This window comes from Salmo salar, chromosome 05 (assembly GCF_965601325.2).
Source record: "Salmo salar chromosome 05, fSalSal1, whole genome shotgun sequence".
Taxonomy (NCBI): Eukaryota; Metazoa; Chordata; class Actinopteri; order Salmoniformes; family Salmonidae; genus Salmo; species Salmo salar.
This window is the reverse complement of record NC_138295.1, coordinates 82,753,213-82,771,421: the sequence shown is the minus strand read 5'-3', so window position 1 is coordinate 82,771,421 and position 18,209 is coordinate 82,753,213. Positions and strand designations below refer to the sequence as shown.

At 43.3% G+C, this 18,209-nt stretch overlaps 1 protein-coding gene across 2 annotated transcripts; it reads left to right on the top strand.

Annotated features, from left to right (window-relative positions):
• The first annotated feature begins 6,475 nt into the window (after positions 1-6,475).
• On the top strand, positions 6,476-17,044 carry LOC106562681 (zymogen granule membrane protein 16). 2 transcript variants are annotated; one of them, XM_014127664.3, is made up of 5 exons: positions 6,476-6,592; positions 6,907-6,928; positions 7,075-7,127; positions 15,477-15,642; positions 16,040-17,044. In XM_014127664.3, the coding sequence occupies exons 3-5, from the start codon at positions 7,076-7,078 to the stop codon at positions 16,407-16,409; spliced, it is 588 nt and encodes a 195-aa protein (XP_013983139.1). In that variant the 5' UTR covers positions 6,476-6,592; positions 6,907-6,928; position 7,075; the 3' UTR covers positions 16,410-17,044. The 2 variants fall into 2 exon arrangements, with proteins under 2 accessions (XP_013983139.1, XP_013983138.1); XM_014127663.3 differs by having other exon boundaries at positions 6,476-6,596.
• Positions 17,045-18,209: the final 1,165 nt, after the last annotated feature.

Below are 18,209 nucleotides of genomic sequence, written 5' to 3'. Positions count from 1 at the left end.
GCAGCACTAACCTTTGATGATCTTCATCAGATTACACTCCTAGGACATTATGTTATACAATACATGCATGTTTTGTTCAATCAAGTTCATATTTATATCAAAAACCAGCTTTTTACATTAGCATGTGATGTTCAGAACTAGCATACCCACCGCAAACTTCCGGTGAATTTACTAAATTACTCATGATAAACGTTCACAAAATACATAACAATTATTTTAAGAATTATAGATACAGAACTCCTTTATGCAATCGCGGTGTCAGGTTTTAAAATAGCTTTTCGGCGAAAGCACATTTTGCAATATTCTGTGTACATAGCCCGGCCATCACGGCTTGCTATTTTGACACCCACCAAGTTTGGGACAACCTAAAGTCAGAATTACAGTTAGAAAAATTGGATTACCTTTGCTGTTCTTCTTCAGAATGCACTCCCAGGACTTCTACTTCAACAAATTGTCAGACAGCGCACTTCCTGTATGGAATCTTCTCAGGTTTTGGCCTGCCATATGAGTTCTGTTATACTCACAGACACCATTAAAACAGTTTTAGAAACTTTAGAGTGTTTTCTATCCCGAATCTACTAATTATATGCATATTCTAGTTTCTGGCAGGAGTAGTAACCAGATTAAATCGGGTACGTTTTTTATCCGGCCGTGAAAATACTGTCCCCTATCCCAAACAGGTTTTAAACAGCATGATCATTATACAGATACACCTTGTGCTGGGGACAATAAAATGACACTCTAAAATGTGCAGTTTTGTCACACAACACAATGTCACTGAAGTCTCAAGTTTTGAGGACCATGCAATTGGCATGCTAAAGTATGACGTCGTGTGGGCGAGTGGTTTGCTGATGCAATGTTGCTAACAGAGTGCCCCATTGTGTGTGTGGGGTTATGGTATGGGCAGGCATAAGCTATGGACAACAACATTCATTCGCAAACTTCACCTCATGTTCCAGCATGATAATGCACGGCCCCATGTCGCAAGGATCTGTACACAATTCCTGGTGTCCCAGTTCTTCCATGGCCTGCATACTCACCAGACATGTCACCCACAGAGCATGTTTGGAATGCCCCAGATCAACATGCATGACAACGTGTTCCAGTTCCCGCCAAAATCCTGCATCTCCGCAAAGCCATAGAAAAGAAGTGCGACAACATTCCACAGTCAACAGCCTGATCAACTCTGTCAAGGTGTCTGTGACCAACAGATGTATATCTGTATTCCCAGTCATGTGAAATCCATAGATTAGGGCCTAATTCATTTATTTCAAATGATTTATTTCCTTATATGAAGTGTAAGTCAGTAAAATCTTTGTAATTGTTTCATGATTCATTTTATAGTAAGTTAATAAAGGTGTTCTTTGTCATGCTCTTTCCATCTAGAGCTGATGAAATGTTCAGCAGGTATAAATGCAGTTCTTGGAGGAAGCAGTAGACAAGAAGGACCTGGCAGAGAGAGAGAGAGATAGGAAGCTTTCACAGGTTTTCACACACATCGCAAGATAGCACTGTGGGTAACTACACAACTAACAAAATAGAAAATGTGCACTTGTATTTAATAAATAATACTTGTGTGGGAAATGTTATAAAGTGAATACTCATTATCTCTTAGTACTTGGGTACAAACATTTTGGCCCTATTGCCTTTACGTTTCAATTCAATTATCTGACATTATTTTTAACGTGACAGTAGATTAGCACTACAAGAGTGATTGTAGTAAACAAGAGTAGGTTTAACCTTTTAACCTCTCTGGGCTAGGCGGGACGAATTCGTCCCACCTACGTAACAGCCAGTTGAAGCCTGTGGCGCGATTTTCAAAACCTTAAAAATCCTATTACTTCAATTTCTCAAACATATGACTATTTTACAGCTATTTAAAGACAAGACTCTCGTTAATCTAACCACACTGTCCGATTTCAAAAAGGCTTTACAACGAAAGCAAAACATTAGATTATGTCAGCAGAGTACCCAGCCAGAAATAATCAGACACCCATTTTTCAAGCTAGCATATAATGTCACAAAAACCCAGAAGACAGCTAAATGCCAGCACTAACCTTTGATGATCTTCATCAGATGACAACCCTAGGACATTATGTTATACAATACATGCATGTTTTGTTCAATCAAGTTCATATTTATATCAAAAACCAGCTTTTTACATTAGCATGTGACGTTTCAGAACTAGCATACCCCCCGCAAACTTCCGGGGAATTCGCTAACATTTTACTAAATTACTCACGATAAACGTTCACAAAAAGCATAACAATTATTTTAAGAATTATAGATACAGACCTCCTCTATGCACTCGATATGTCCGATTTTAAAATAGCTTTTTGGTGAAAGCAGATTTTGCAATATTCTAAGTACATAGCCCAGGCATCACGGGCTAGCTATTTAGACACCCGGCAAGTTTAGCACTCACCATAATCATATTTACTATTATAAAAGTTTGATTACCTTTTGTTGTCTTCGTCAGAATGCACTCCCAGGACTGCTACTTCAATAACAAATGTGGGTTTGGTCCAAAATAATCCATCGTTATATCCGAATAGCGGCGTTTTGTTCGTGCGTCCCAGACACTATCTGAAATGGTAAATCAGGGTCGCGCGCATGGCGCAATTCGTGACAAAAAAAATCTAAATATTCCATTACCGTACTTCGAAGCATGTCAACCGCTGTTTAAAATCCATTTTTATGCCATTTTTCTCGTAAAAAAGCGATAATATTCCGACCGGGAATGTCCATTTAGCTAAACAGAGGAAAGTAAACATAGCCTTCGGTCGACGCGGGCACGAGCCTGAGTCTCACAGTACTGTAACCAGCCACTACCCAAACGCGCTACTTTTTTTCAGCCAGAGCCTGCAAAGCCACGATTCAGCTTTTTACCGCCTTCTGAGACCCTATGGCAGCCGTAGGAAGTGTCACGGGACAGCTAAGATCCTCACTCTTCAATAAACAGAGACAAGAAGAACGACACCTTGTCAGACAGGCCACTTCCTGAATGAAACCTTCTCACATTTTTGCCTGCCAAATGAGTTCTGTTATACTCACTGACACCATTCAAACAGTTTTAGAAACTTTAGGGTGTTTTCTATCCATATGTAATAAGTATATGCATATTCTAGTTACTGGGTAGGAGTGGTAACCAGATTAAATCGGGTACGTTTTTTATCCGGCGGTTGTAAATACTGCCCCCTAGCCCCAAAGCCGTTTTTAAAACATTTCACATTCAAGAATGGTTTGTTGATTGTTACGTCACATTTCACAATTCAATAAAGCGTATTTTCTTTTCCCCCCCTAGGGGTGATTGACCTGACAGGTAAAATACCTGACTTGTTTTTAAGAACTATGAAAAACATTATTAACAAACTTATTTCAAGTTTTACCTTTTGAAGTGAAATGAAATTATGTGGAAAAAACATTGAGCTGTAGTCGATGAACAGCATTCTCACATAGGTATTCCTCTTGTCCAGTGTGCAGTGTGATTGCGATTGCGTCGTCTGTGGACCTATTGGGGCGGTAAGCAAATTGGAGTGGGTCTAGGGTGTCAGGTAGGGTGGAGGTGATATGGTCCCTGACTAGTCTCTCAAAGCACTTCATTATGACGGAAGTGAGTGCTACTGGGCAGTAGTCATTTAGCTCAGTTACCTTAGCTTTCTTGGGAACAGGAACAATGGTGGCCCTCTTGAAGCATGTGGGGACAGCAGACTGGGATAAGGATTGATTTAATATGTCCGTAAACACACCAGCCAGCTGGTCTGCGCATGCTCTGAGGATGCGGCTGGGGATGCCGTCAGGGCCTGCAGCCTTGCGAGGGTTGACACGTTTAAATGTTTTGCTCACGTCGGCTGCAGTGAAGGAGAACCCACAGGTTTTGTTAGCGGGCCGTGTCAGTGGCACTGTATTGTCCTCAAAGCGAGCAAAGAAGTTGTTTAGTCTGTCTGGGAGCAAGACATCCTGGTTCACGACAGGTCTGGATTTTCTCTTATAGTCCGTGATTGACTGTAGACCCTGACACATACCTCTCGTGTCTGAGCCGTTGAATTGCGACTGTACTTTGTCTTTATACTGACGCTTAGCTTGTTTAACCTGTTAGGGCTAGGGGGCAGCATTTGCACGTCTGGATAAAAAAAATTTACCCGATTTAATCTGGTTACTAATCCTACCCAGTAACTAGAATATGCATATACTTATTATATATGGATAGAAAACACTCTAAAGTTTCTAAAACTGTTTGAATGGTGTCTGTGAGTATAACAGAACTCATTTGGCAGGCAAAACCCTGAGACATTTTCTGACAGGAAGTGGATACCTGATGTGTTGTATTACCTTTAAACCTATCCCATTGAAAAACACAGGGGCTGAGGAATATTTTGGCACTTCCTATTGCTTCCACTAGATGTCACCAGCCTTTACAAAGTGTTTTGAGTCTTCTGGAGGGAGATCTGACCGAACAAGAGCCATGGAACGATGATGTCCCATTAGACACCTGGCGCGCGAGTTCATGTTGGGTACCCTCGTTCCAATACGTTATAAAAGAGTATGCATTCGTCCACCTTGAATATTATTCATGTTCTGGTTAAAAAAGGCCCTAATGATTTATGCTATACAACGTTTGACATGTTTGAACGAACGTAAATATATTTTTTCCCCTCGTTCATGACGAGAAGTCCGGCTGGCTTAGATCATGTGCTAACAAGACGGAGATTTTTGGACATAAATGATGAGCTTTTTTGAACAAAACTACATTCGTTATGGACCTGTGATACCTGGAAGTGACATCTGATGAAGAGAATCAAAGGTAATGGATTATTTACATAGTATTTTCGATTTTAGATCTCCCCAACATGACGTCTAGTCTGTATCGCAACGCGTATTTTTCTGGGCGCAGTGCTCAGATTATTGCAAAGTGTGATTTCCCAGTAAGGTTATTTTTAAATCTGGCAAGTTGATTGCGTTCAAGAGATGTAAATCTATAATTCTTTAAATGACAATATAATATTTTACCAATGTTTTCTAATTTTAATTATTTAATTTGTGACGCTGACTTGACTGCCGGTTATTGGAGGGAAACGATTTCCTCAACATCAATGCCATAGTAAAACGCTGTTTTTGGATATAAATATGAACTTGATAGAACTAAAAATGCATGCATTGTCTAACATAATGTCCTAGGAGTGTCATCTGATGGAGATTGTAAAAGGTTAGTGCATCATTTTAGCTGGTTTTATGGTTTTGGTGACCCTGTCTTTGACTTGACAAAACATTACACACAACTCTTGTAAATGTACTGTCCTAACATACTCTAAATTTATGCTTTCGCCGTAAAACCTTTTTGAAATCGTAAAACGTTGTTACATTAAGGAGATGTTTATCTTTCAAAGGGTGTAAAATAGTTGTATGTTTGAAAAATTTGAATTTTGACATTTATTTGGATTCAAATTTGCCGCTCTTGAAATGCACCTGCTGTTGATGGAGTGCACCACGGGTGGCACGCTAGCGCCCCACCTAGCCCATAGAGGTTAATTGCCTTGCGGAGGGTATAGCTACATTGTTTGTATTCGGTCATGTTTCCGGTCACCTTGCCCTGATTAAAAGCAGTGGTTCGCGCTTTCAGTTTTGGACGAATGCTGCCATCAATCCACGGTTTCTGGTTTGGGAATGTCTTAATAGACGCTGTGGGTACAACATCGCCGATGCACTTGCTAATAAACCCACTCACCGACTCAGCGTATTCGTCAATGTTGTTGTTCGCCACAATGCGGAACATATCCCAGTCCACGTGATCGAAGCAATCTTGAAGAGTGGAATCCGATTGGTCGGACCAGTGTTGAACAGACCTGAGTGCGGGAGATTCCTGTTTTAGTTTCTGTCTACAGGCTGGAAGCAACAAAATGGAGTCGTGGTCAGCTTTTCCGAAAGGAGGGCGGGGGAGGGCCTTATGCGTCACGGAAGTTAGAATAGCAATGATCTAGGGTTTTGCCAGCCCTGGTAGCGCAATCGATATGCTGATAGAATTTAGGCAGCCTTGTTTTCAGATTAGCCTTGTTAAAATCCCCAGCTACAATAAAAGCAGCCTCAGTATACGTGGTTTCCAGTTTACATAGAGTCAAATGAAGTTCGTTTCAGGGCCATCGATGTGTCTGCTTAGGGGGGATATATGCGGCTGTGATTATAATCGAAGAGAATTCTCTAGGTAGATAATGCGGTCGGCATTTGATTGTGAGGAATTCTAAGTCGGGTGAACAGAAGGACTTGAGTTCCTGTATGTTGTTATGATCACACCACGTCTCGCTAATCATAAGTCATACACCCCCGCCCTTCTTCTTACCAGAAAGATGCTTGTTTCCTTATAGTATTTCCTTGGTACTCCCTCCCAAAGTAGCCTCGACCAATTAGAAAACAATGTCTGACTTCTCTATAGTGACTGACTAAAGGTGTTCTTTGTCATGCTCCTTCCATCTAGAGCTGATGGAATGTTCAGCAGGTATAAATGCAGTTCTAAGAGGAAGCAGTAGACTAGAAGGACCTTGCAGAGACAGAGATAACAAGCTTTCACAGGTTTTCACACACATCTCAAGATAGCACTGTGGGTAACTACACAACTAACTAAATAGAAAACTTGTATTCAATGCATGATACTGGTGTGGGAAATATTATGAAGTTAATACTCATTATCTCTTGGTACTTGGGCACAAACATGTTGGCCCTTTTGCCTCTAAATTTAGATTCAATGATCTGACATTATTTTGAATGTGACAGTAGCTTAGCACTACAATAGTGATTGTAGTAAACAAGATTAGGTTCAACTTTTTAGAGCTGTTTTATAACATTTCACATTCAAGAATGGTTTGTTGTTTGTTACGTCACAATTCGAAAAGGTTATTTTCTTTTCCCTCCTAGGAAACACTGGTTGACCTGACAGGTAAAAGGACTTAGTTGTTTTGACAAACTACTATGAAAAACATTATTAACTACATTATTTCAAGTTTTACCATTTAAAGTGAAATGGAGTGAGAGTGAAACTGACTGAAATTAAAGGTCTTAAGTAATGATGCCTCCCTTTTGCAGAATGTTCTCAATCCTGGTTGTCACAGTGTTCTTGGCTAGCTGCTTGGCAATGCGTGAGTAATTAAAATGCAATTCTGAATTATAATGATAAAATAGCTTTTGTGCTTTCACCATGTCAAGTGTCAGTTGTGCAGATGTGAGTAAAATAACGTACTTTACTCGGAAAAAAATCAGCCAATAAATCCCACTCCCTCCCACTTACGTCCAAATGGACACTGGGGGGGAGTGGGCTCCGCACGTAACGCCCGCTTGATATCCGCGTCAACCTCCCATACAACCGGTGCCAACAGGCAAGAAGCCGGAATTATGGGAGTGGGATCCGTGGACCGCTCCTCTGTGTCATATATCCGAGACAGTGTGTCTGCCTTAGCGTTCTGGGAACCTGGTCTGTAGGATAGAGTGAACACAAAACGGGTGAAAAACATGACCCACCTTGCCTGGCGAGGATTCATTCTCCTCGCTGGCCCAGATGTACTCCAGATTGCGGTGGTGTCATGACGTTGGCCTGTGAGAAAGGTTTATGGGTTTACCCCCCATAAATACTTTTCTCCCTTCCCCTCTCTCTCTGACCCTACTGAAGGACTTTTGAATAGCCTTTGTTAACCTCTCTTGGGCAGGTGGGACACCACCCACGGTTCACACTTTTCAACAGCCAGTGAAAAATCAGAGCACCAAATTAAAAACCACAAAATGTCATAATTCAAAGTTTTCAAACAAAGGACTATTTTACACCATTTTAAAGGTACACGTCTCCTTAATGTAACCACATTGTCCGATTTCAAAAAGGCTTTATGGTGAAAGCATAAAGTTAGATTATGTTAGGACAGTTCCAACACAAGGAAAAGCACCCAGCCATTTTCCTAGCAAGGACAGGCATCACAAAAACCAGAAAACCAGCTAAAATTATGCACTAACCTTTGACGATCTTCATCAGATGACACTCCAAGGACCTCATGTTAGACAATACATGCATTTTTTGTTCGATAAAGTTCATATTTATATCCATAAACCCCATTTTACATTGGTGCGTGATGTTCAGAAAATATTTTGCCTCCAATACTGCCGGTGAATCAGCACAACAATTTCCAAAAATACTCACCATAAACGTTGATAAAATATTAAACTGTTATTCAAAGAATTATAGATGAACATCTCCTTTATGCAAACGCTGTGACAGATTTCAAAAAAGCTTCAATCTGAGTACTGTGCTCAGAAAAATACACTAGGCAATACAGATACCCGCCATTTTGGAGTCATCTAAAATCATAAATAGCATTAGAAATATTCACTTACCTTTGATGATCTTCATCAGAAGGCACTTCCAGGAATCCAAGGTCCACAATAAATGTTGCTTTGTTCGATAAAGTCCCAATAGGTCCTTGTTGTTAGCGCGTTCAGTAAGCTACTCCAAGTGTAGGAAGCACGCGGAAAATGTCACGACGAAAAGTAAAAAATGTTCAATTTACGTTCGTTCAAACATGTCAAACATTGTATAGCATCAATCTTTAGGGCCTTTATCACTTAGAACTTCAAAAATATTCCAACCGGACGATTCCATTGTCTTGAAAAACATTTTGGAACACAGCTAACTCTCATGTGAATGCGCGCCAATGAACGCCAGTACCTTCCTGAGTCAACAACTTCCAACTTCCTCTGTTCGCTCTCTGTTCATCATAGACGCCTCAAACAACTTTCTAAAGACTGTTGACATCTAGTGGAAGCCTTAGGAAGTGCAAAATGAACCCTAATCACTGAGTGTTCGATAGGCAATGACTTGAAAGGACTACAAGCACCAGAATTCTCCCTTCCTGGTTAGATTTTTCTCAGGTTTTTGCCTGCCATATGAGTTCTGTTATACTCACAGACATCATTCAAACAGTTTTAGAACCTTCAGAGTGTTTCCTATCCAAATCTACTAATAATATGCATATTCTCGTTCCTGGGCCCGAGTAGTAGGCCGTTTAATTTGGGTACGTTTTTCATCCGGCCGTGAAAATACTGCCCCCTACCCTAGAGAGGTTAAATATAGAGAGTCTGGGAACATCAAACAAGTGGGGGGGGGGGGGGGGAACCATATTACGGTAATAGAACCAGTTGTATATCAGGTACGTAATGAGTATGGATGTCAGTTCGGTTGTCATCTGAGACATTATGACTGATGACAGGACGACATAAACTGTACCTGGGAAAGTCTACACATTTTAGTTATCAGATTCACATGGAATTGTTGTGCAATTTAAATGTTTGATATTGAAACTGTTTGTTAGGAGATTAAATGTAATTTTAGCTTCCAAATGAGAGAATTGGGATTTCATAAGGAAAGAGCCCTGACCAATCAGTGGCCCGCCCCTGTGAAGAGACAGGGGTTATAAACGATGAAACACACCCTTCTCCCCTCGCCACAATATAAGTCAGTGACGAAATGTAACCAAGTCTGTTCCGGGTACGTGAGGTCTGCAGCCTCTGCGTTAACCTCTTGGGGCTATGTGGGACGCTAGCGTGCCACCCGTGGTGCACCCTATCAACAGCAGGTGCATTTCAAGAGCGGCAAATTTGAAACCAAATAAATGTCAAAATTCAAATTTTTCAAACATACAACTATCTTACACTCTTTGAAAGATACACATCTCCTTAATCTAACCACGTTGTCCGATTTCAAAAAGGTTTTACGGCGAAAGCATAAAGTTAGATTATGTTAGGAGAGTACATTGACAATAGCTGTGTGTAATGTTTTGTCAATTCAAAGACAGGCGTCACCAAAACCATAAAACCAGCTAAAATGATGCACTAACCTTTGACAATCTCCATCAGATGACACTCCTAGGACATTATGTTAGACAATACATGCATTTTTAGTTCTATCAAGTTCATATTTATATCCAAAAACAGCGTTTTACTATGGCGTTGATGTTCAGGAAATCGTTTCCCTCCAATAACCGGCAGTCAAGTCAGCACAACAAATTAAATAATTAATATTAGAAAACATTGGTAAAATATTATATTGTCATTTAAAGAATTATAGATTTACATCTCTTGAACGCAATCGACTTGCCAGATTTAAAAATAACCTTACTGGGAAATCACACTTTGCAATAATCTGAGCACTGCGCCCAGAAAAATACGCTTTGCAATACAGACTAACCGCCATGTTGGAGAGATCTAAAATCGAAAATACTATGTAAATAATCCATTACCTTTGATTCTCTTCATCAGATGTCACTTCCAGGAATCCCAGGTCCATAACGAATGTAGTTTTGTTCAAAAAAGCTCATCATTTATGTCCAAAAAGCTCCGTGTTGTTAGCACATGATCTAAGCCCGCCGGACTTCACTTCATGAACGAGGGGAAAAAATATATTTACGTTCGTTCAAACATGTCAAACGTTGTATAGCATAAATCATTAGTGCCTTTTTTAACCAGAACATGAATAATATTCAAGGTGGACGAATGCATTCTCTTTTAAAACGTATTGGAACGAGGGTACCCAACATGACCTCGCGCGCCAGAGTCTAATCGGCCATCACCGTTCCAAGGCTCTTGTTCGGTCAGATCTCACAGTAGAAGACTCAAAACACTTTGTAAAGGCTGGTGACATCTAGTGGAAGCAATAGGAAGTGCCAAAACATTAATAAGCCCCTGTGTGTTTCAATGGCATAGGCTTAAAGGTAATTCAACACATCAGGTATCCACTTCCTGTCAGAATCTGTCTCAGGGTTTTGCCTGCCAAATGAGTTCTGTTATACTCACAGACACCATTCAAACAGTTTTAGAAACTTTAGGGTGTTTTCTATCCATATATAATAAGTATATGCATATTCTAGTTACTGGGTAGGATTAGTAACCAGATTAAATCGGGTATGTTTTTTTTATCCAGCTGTGAAAATACTGCCCCCTAGCCCCAACAGGTTAAAAGGACACACATGTCAAGTACAGAACTAAGCCAACCTGAGCGTGAGCTTTGGTTGCGAATGGTATGAACTTTGAACCCTTATTCACTACAGAAGTGATACTTCCTAGCCGTTGAGTTAGCAGCGGCCGCTGTAGACGTGGGCTAGGAAAGGACAGATGACGTATCTAGTCTAACACACAACGAAGATACTACAATGTATCCATTTTACCACCAGTGACATTCTTCCGAGGACAGGAAGATCTCTGTTGGCCAACACGGCCAGGATCTACGACCAACCTACCAAAGCGCAGCTCAGAGTAAATATTTATTGCATTTTCCTTTTCCAAATGGGCGGTAATTTAGAATGCATACGATAATGTATTTACGATGCCATAGCTGCTTTCTTGGTTACTCAGTCTTCCCGCTCTTTCATTCAAGCCCAACCCCCTTTCTTTGTGTAACAAGCCGCCATGCCGGTTTAGCCCACTAGGGCACATTCTCCTATCATTTCCTTGTAACCATATGTTTTGTTATGCATTTCTGTGAATTACTTAGATTAGTAAATAAACGATTTTAAGACAATTGATGTATGGATGACTCATAGTGAAGACTGGGTTCGTGCAGATAACCAACAATTTACAACGTTTGGAATGAGACTGACGTGAGGTAAATAACACATCATTAATCAGAAGACTCAGATCAGATAGTATGATATCTGAAAGTTATATTAGGAAAATTATAATTTTGTAATCTGAATATTTTCCTTGATGCCCCGACCTCCTAGTTAATTACAGTTACACGATTAATCAGTTTAATCGCGTAATAATAATCACAGAGAGTTATTTGATAAACATGTCTTCCGTTTTAATGATCCCAAAGACACGACAGTGGTCAGTCCAAATGAGAAAATGGTGTTTAGCCCCCTCAAGCCAATGCCTCCACGCTTTCAGAGCCCCGACAACAGCCAACAGCTCCTGGTCCCCCACATCAAATCAAATCAAATCAAATTTATTTTTATATAGCCCTTCGTACATCAGCTGATATTCTCAAAGTGCTGTACAGAAACCCAGCCTAAAACCCCAAACAGCAAGCAAAGCATGTGAAAGAAGCACGGTGGCTAGGAAAAACTCCCTAGGAAAAACTCCCTAGAAAGGCCAAAAACCTAGGAAGAAACCTAGAGAGGAACCAGGCTATGAGGGGTGGCCAGTCCTCTTCTGGCTGTGCAGGGTGGATATTATAACAGAACATGGTCAAAATGTTAAAATGTTAAAATGTTCATAAATGACCAGCATGGTCAAATAATAATAATCATAGTAGTTGTCGAGGGTGCAACAAGCACGTCCGGTGAACAGGTCAGGGTTCCATAGCCGCAGGCAGAACAGTTGAAACTGGAGCAGCAGCACGGCCAGGTGGACTGGGGACAGCAAGGAGTCATCATACCAGGTAGTCCTGAGGCATGGTCCTAGGGCTCAGGTCCTCCGAGAGAAAGACAGAAAGAGAGAAAGGGAGAATTAGAGAGAGCATATTTAAATTCACACAGGACACCGGATAAGACAAGAGAAATACTCCAGATGTAACAGACTGACCCTAGCCCCCCGACACATAAACTACTGCAGCATAAATACTGGAGGCTGAGACAGGAGGGATCAGAAGACACTGTGGCCCCATCCGATGATACCCCCGGACAGGGCCAAGTTTTGCTCCGCTGGGCTGAGCTTCTTCGAAAAGAACGCACAGAGGTGCAGTTTAGGTGGCGTACCCGAGCGCTGAGACAGCACAGCTCCTATCCCAGCCTCGGACGCGTCCACCTCTACTATGAACGCTAAGGAGGGATCAGGATGAGCCAACACAGGAGCCGAGGTAAACAGAGCCTTCAGGTGACCAAAAGCCCTGTCCGCCCCAGCTGACCACTGCAGTCGCACCGGTCCCCCCTTCAGCAAAGAGGTAATGGGAGCCACTACCTGACCAAAGCCCCGTATAAACTTCCAGTAGTAGTTGGCAAACCCTAAGAACCGCTGCACCTCCTTTACCGTGGTTGGAGTCGGTCATTACGCACGGCTGAAATGCGGTCATTCTTCATCTCCACCGCTGACTCGGACAGGCGATACCCTAGGAAGGAGACGGACTGTTGGATGAACAGACATTTCGCAGCCTTAACGTACAGGTCATGTTCCAACAGTCGACCAAGCACCTTGCGCACCAGAGACACATGCTCGGCGCGTGTAGCGGAGTATATTAGAATGTCATCTATATACACCACTACACCCTGCCCGTGCAGGTCCCTGAAAATCTCGTCTACAAAGGATTGGAAGACGGATGGAGCATTCATAAACCCGTACGGCATGACGAGGTACTCATAGTGCCCAGAGGTGGTACTAAATGCCGTCTTCCACTCATCCCCCTCCCGGATGCGCACCAGGTTGTAAGCACTCCTGAGATCCAATTTGGTGAAGAAGCGCGCCCCATGCAATGACTCGGTCACACTGGCTATGAGAGGCAGAGGGTAAATATACTTCACCGTGATCTTATTTAAACCTCTATAGTCAATGCACAGGCGTAAACCTGCACCCTTCTTCTTCACAAAAAAGAAACTTGAGGAGGCAGGTGAAGTGGAAGGCCGAATGCATCCCTGTCCCAGAGATTCGGTGACATATGTTTCCATAGCCGCCGTCTCCTCCTGTGACAGAGGATACACATGACTCCTGGGAAGTGCTGCATCTACCAGGAGATTTATCACACAATCCCTCCGTCGATCGGGTGGTAGTTGAGTCGCCCCAAATCAGCATATTCAGGGGGGATGTGCATGGTGGAGACCTGGTTTGGACTCTCCACCGTTGTTGCACCTATGGAAACACCTATACACCTCCCTGAACACTGACGTGACCATCCCTTGCGAGCCCTCTGTTGCCACGAGTCATGTTGGGCCAACCAGGGAAACCCCAACACCACAGGAAACGCAGGAGAATCTATCAGGAAGAGACTAATTCTCTCCTCATGACCCTCCTGCATTATCATACATAGTGGAGTTGTGACCTCCCTAATCAGACCCGACCCTAAAGGACGACTATCTAAGGAATGTACAGGGAAGGGCACATCAACAGGAACAATAGGGATCCCTAATCTACGAACAAATGAACGGTCAATAAAGTTCCCAGCTGCACCTGAATCTACTAGCGCCTTATGCTGGGAATGCGGGGAAAACTCAGGAAATTCTATAGATATATACATGTGCGCAACAGGAAGCTCTGGGTGAGTTGGGTGCATACTCACCTGGGATGATACACCAGTGCCCTGCCTGCTGCCTTGACTTCCTGGGGAACCTCTCCAGCACCGACCAGCAGTGTGTCCTCTGCGGCCACAGGTAGTGCAGGAGGCGCTGGGGGATGGAATGGACGGACCCGATCCGGACATCCGCGGGTGGCCAACAGGTTATCCAGCCGGATACATAAATCCACCAGCTGGTCGGGGGTAAGGGTGGTGTCCCTGCAGGCCAGCTCCTGATGAAGGTCCTCGCGTAGACTACATCGGTAATGGTCAATCAGGGCCCTCTCATTCCATCCCGCGCTGGCAGCCAGGGTCCTGAAGTCCAGTGCGAATTCCTGTGTGCTCCTCATCCCCTGTCTGAGATGGAACAAGCGTTCCCCCGCTGCTCTCCCCTCAGGTGGATGATCGAAGACCGCCCGGAAACGACGGGTGAAATCCTCATAGCGGGCCAACGCGGAATGGGGAAGTATAGACGCAACGTTGGTCCGCTATGAGGATTTCACCCGTCGCTTCCGGAAGGTCTTCGATCATCCACTCAAGCGCCTTCCCCGACAGACAGGAGATGAGGGTGGACACGCTCTAGTATCCCGAGGGAGCCGGGTGGATGGTCGCCAGGTAGGGCTCCAACTGGAGCAGGAACCCCTGGCACCCGGCAGCCGTCCCATCATAAGCGCTCGGGAGCGAGAGCCGAATCCCACTGGGTCCAGGTGACGGAGGGGTGGACAGCGGTGTGGGTTGTGGTGTGGGTTGGAGTGAAGTTGATGGGGATGTGGGAAAAACCCCTTTTTCCCATTGCTCCATGGTGAGCAGCACGCAATCCATGGCTGTGCCAAGATGTTGGAGCATCATCGCGTGCTGCTGGACGTGTTCCTCCACTGGTACCGGAGGACTGGGTGCACCTGCTGACTCCATAAAAAAAGGTGCGTGATTCTGTCAAGTGTCAGTTGTGCAGAGGTGAGGACGGAGTCAGGCGCAGGACACAAAACTGAGTAAAATAACGTACTTTACTCGGAAAAAGAATCAGCCAATAAATCCACGCAAGGATAACAAATCCTAACACAAAAACCAGGAAACAATCACGCACAAAACATAATGAGAACCAGAGGGTTAAATAGGGAAATAATAGTAATGTAATGGGAACCAGGTGTGAACAATCAAGACATAACAAATGGAAAAAGAAACGTGGATCGGTGGCAGCTAGAAAAATAGAATTATTAATATAGTAAACATATTTCCCATGTTATTTTAGCCATCAAAGATCCGTACTCGTATTCCTCTGCGGTGGGTCAAGGAGGTGGCACCCCATTTGCTTCCTACGGTGAGGGACGCATCACAGGAGTCAGAGTGTGGGAGACCAACAACAACAACTACTACTACTACTACTACTACTACAACAGCAACGCCTACATCAGCGGGTGAGCAGACCCTGACCCATGAACAGACACCACTGACTCAGTCCAACTACACTACCCAACAGACACCACTGACTCAGTCAAACTACACTACCCAACAGACACACTTTTCTTTCACTCTTTCTTTCTTTCTTTCTTTCTTTCTTTCTTTCTTTCTTTCTTTCTTTCTTTCTTTCTTTCTTTCTTTCTTTCTTTCTTTCTTTCTGTCTTTCTTTCTTTCTTTATTTAATTGTTGTGTAAATTACATATTCAGTACATGACCAGACAATATTGTTATCTTATCTTACCCAGAGTACAATGTAAAATGTCATTCCTTGATATTCTCTGACGCTACATGCTCTCTCGGTCTGAATGTGCCTTATCAAAACACAACCAACGTGAAAAGCTTCCTCTGTTTTAGGTTCCAGCTGAGATACGGCTCCACCTGGTCCCCTGTGTTTGGTCGTGAAGGGGGTGAAAAGCAGGAGATGGAGCTGTTTAATGATGAGTCCATCGTCGAGGTGTCTGGGAAGTACAACCCAGTAGACTACATCTGCAAGCTGGTGTTAACCACCAACACGGGGCGCACTCTGTCAGCCGGCCAGCCTAGCCAAGTCTCCTTCAACTTCTACCCAGCCAACATGGGCAATGAGCTGAGGCTGCTCAGCGGTCGCTTCAACGGTGCCGGGATCACCTCCATCGGAGCCCACTGGGGATTGGTGTACATGGAACGGGCTGGAAACAGTACTCTGGATACAGCACTGGAAACAGTAACTCCTACTTACTCCTAAAAAGTATGTCTTGCTCTTTGGGATGGTATCCCGGATACAGATTAAGCCTAGTCCTGGACTAGTTACTTTCAATGGAGATTCTCCATTCAACATGCTTTTTAGTCCAGGAGTGACTTAATCTGGGTCCAGGAAACTGACCCTATATGTTTGGACGGATGATTGACATAGATGCTGACAGAACTGTTTTTCATATCACTATCTGATGGGTGCTTCATGAGAATTGAAACTGAATGAATTTGAATGTTTCAAATATTTTGGGAGAATTTTTAAAGTGATCCCTCACTTGAAGCAGTACAAGAATACTTCTAAACATTCAAATTCATTGAGTTTAAATTCTCATGAAGAGCCCATCAGATAGGAATATTAAAGCTGTCCTGTCAGCGTCGGTCACAGACCACATGCGTTGTTACACATCATTTGAGGTTATCACAATTTATCACAATAAATGAAAGAATCATATGGGATTTAAAGGATTAATTATGTCTTTGATTAATTGAACAATCAAATATTATGGGGAGATAATAGCGTCTCAGGGTACTTCACCTTCACTATTTTATACACGCTGCATTTGTTATTTGTTGTTCCTTTTCTGCTACATCTGCTTATGGACATTTTAATAAAAAGCATATCTTTAATCATTATATTTCATTGTGTTCCTTTTGATAGGATCAAATCAAATCAAATGTATTTATAAAGCCCTTCTTACATCAGCTGATTTCTCAAAGTGCAGTACAGAAACCCAGCCTAAAACCCCAAACAGCAAGCAATGCAGGTGTAGAAGCACAGAACCTAGGAAGAAACCTAGAGAGGATCCCGGCTATGAGGGGTGGCCAGTCCTCTTCTGGCTTTGCCGGGTGGAGATTAGACGTTCAAATGTTCATAGATGACCAACAGGGTCAAATAATAATAATTACAGTGGTTGTCGAGGGTGCAACAGATCAGCACCTCAAGAGTAAATGTCAGTTGGCTTTTCATAGCCGATCATTCAGAATATCTCTACCGCTCCTGCTGTCTCTAGAGAGTTGAAAACAGCAGGTCTGGGACAGGTAGCACATCGAGAGAGAGAGAGAGAGAGAGAGAGAGAGAGAGAGAGAGAGAGAGAGAGAAAAAATACTTATTCACACAGGATAAGACAGGATACTTATGTGTCCCCCGACACATAAACTACTGCTGCATAAATACTGGAGGCTGAGACAGGAGGGGTCAGGAGACACTGTGGCCCCATCCGACAATACCCCCAGACAGGGCCAAACAGGCAGGATATAACCCCACCCACTTTGCCAAAGCACAGCCCTCACACCACTAGAGGGATATCTTCAACCACCAACTTACCATCCTGAGACAAGGCTGAGTATAGCCCACAAAGATCTCTGCCACGGCACAACCCAAGAGGAGGCGCCAACCCAGACAGGAAGATCACGTCAGTGACTCAAGCCACTCAAGTGACGCACCCCTCCTAGGGACGGCATGAAAGAGCACCAGTAAGCCAGCCCCTGTAATAGGGTTAGAGGCAGAGAATCCCAGTGGAGAGAGGGGAACCGGACAGGCTCGTTGCTCCAGTGCCTTTCCGTTCACCTTCACACTCCTGGTCCATTCCATAAAAATGGAGCTCTATAGGAGAAAGCCCTGCCTCCAGCTGTTTGCTTAGAAATTCTCGGGACAATAAGGAGTCCTGCGTCTTGTGACCGTAGCGTACGTGTAGGTATGTTCGCTGTGGCTCAGTTGGTAGAGCATGGTGTTTGCAACGCCAGCATGGTGTGTGCAACGCCAGGGTTGTGGGTTCGATTCCCACTGGGGGCC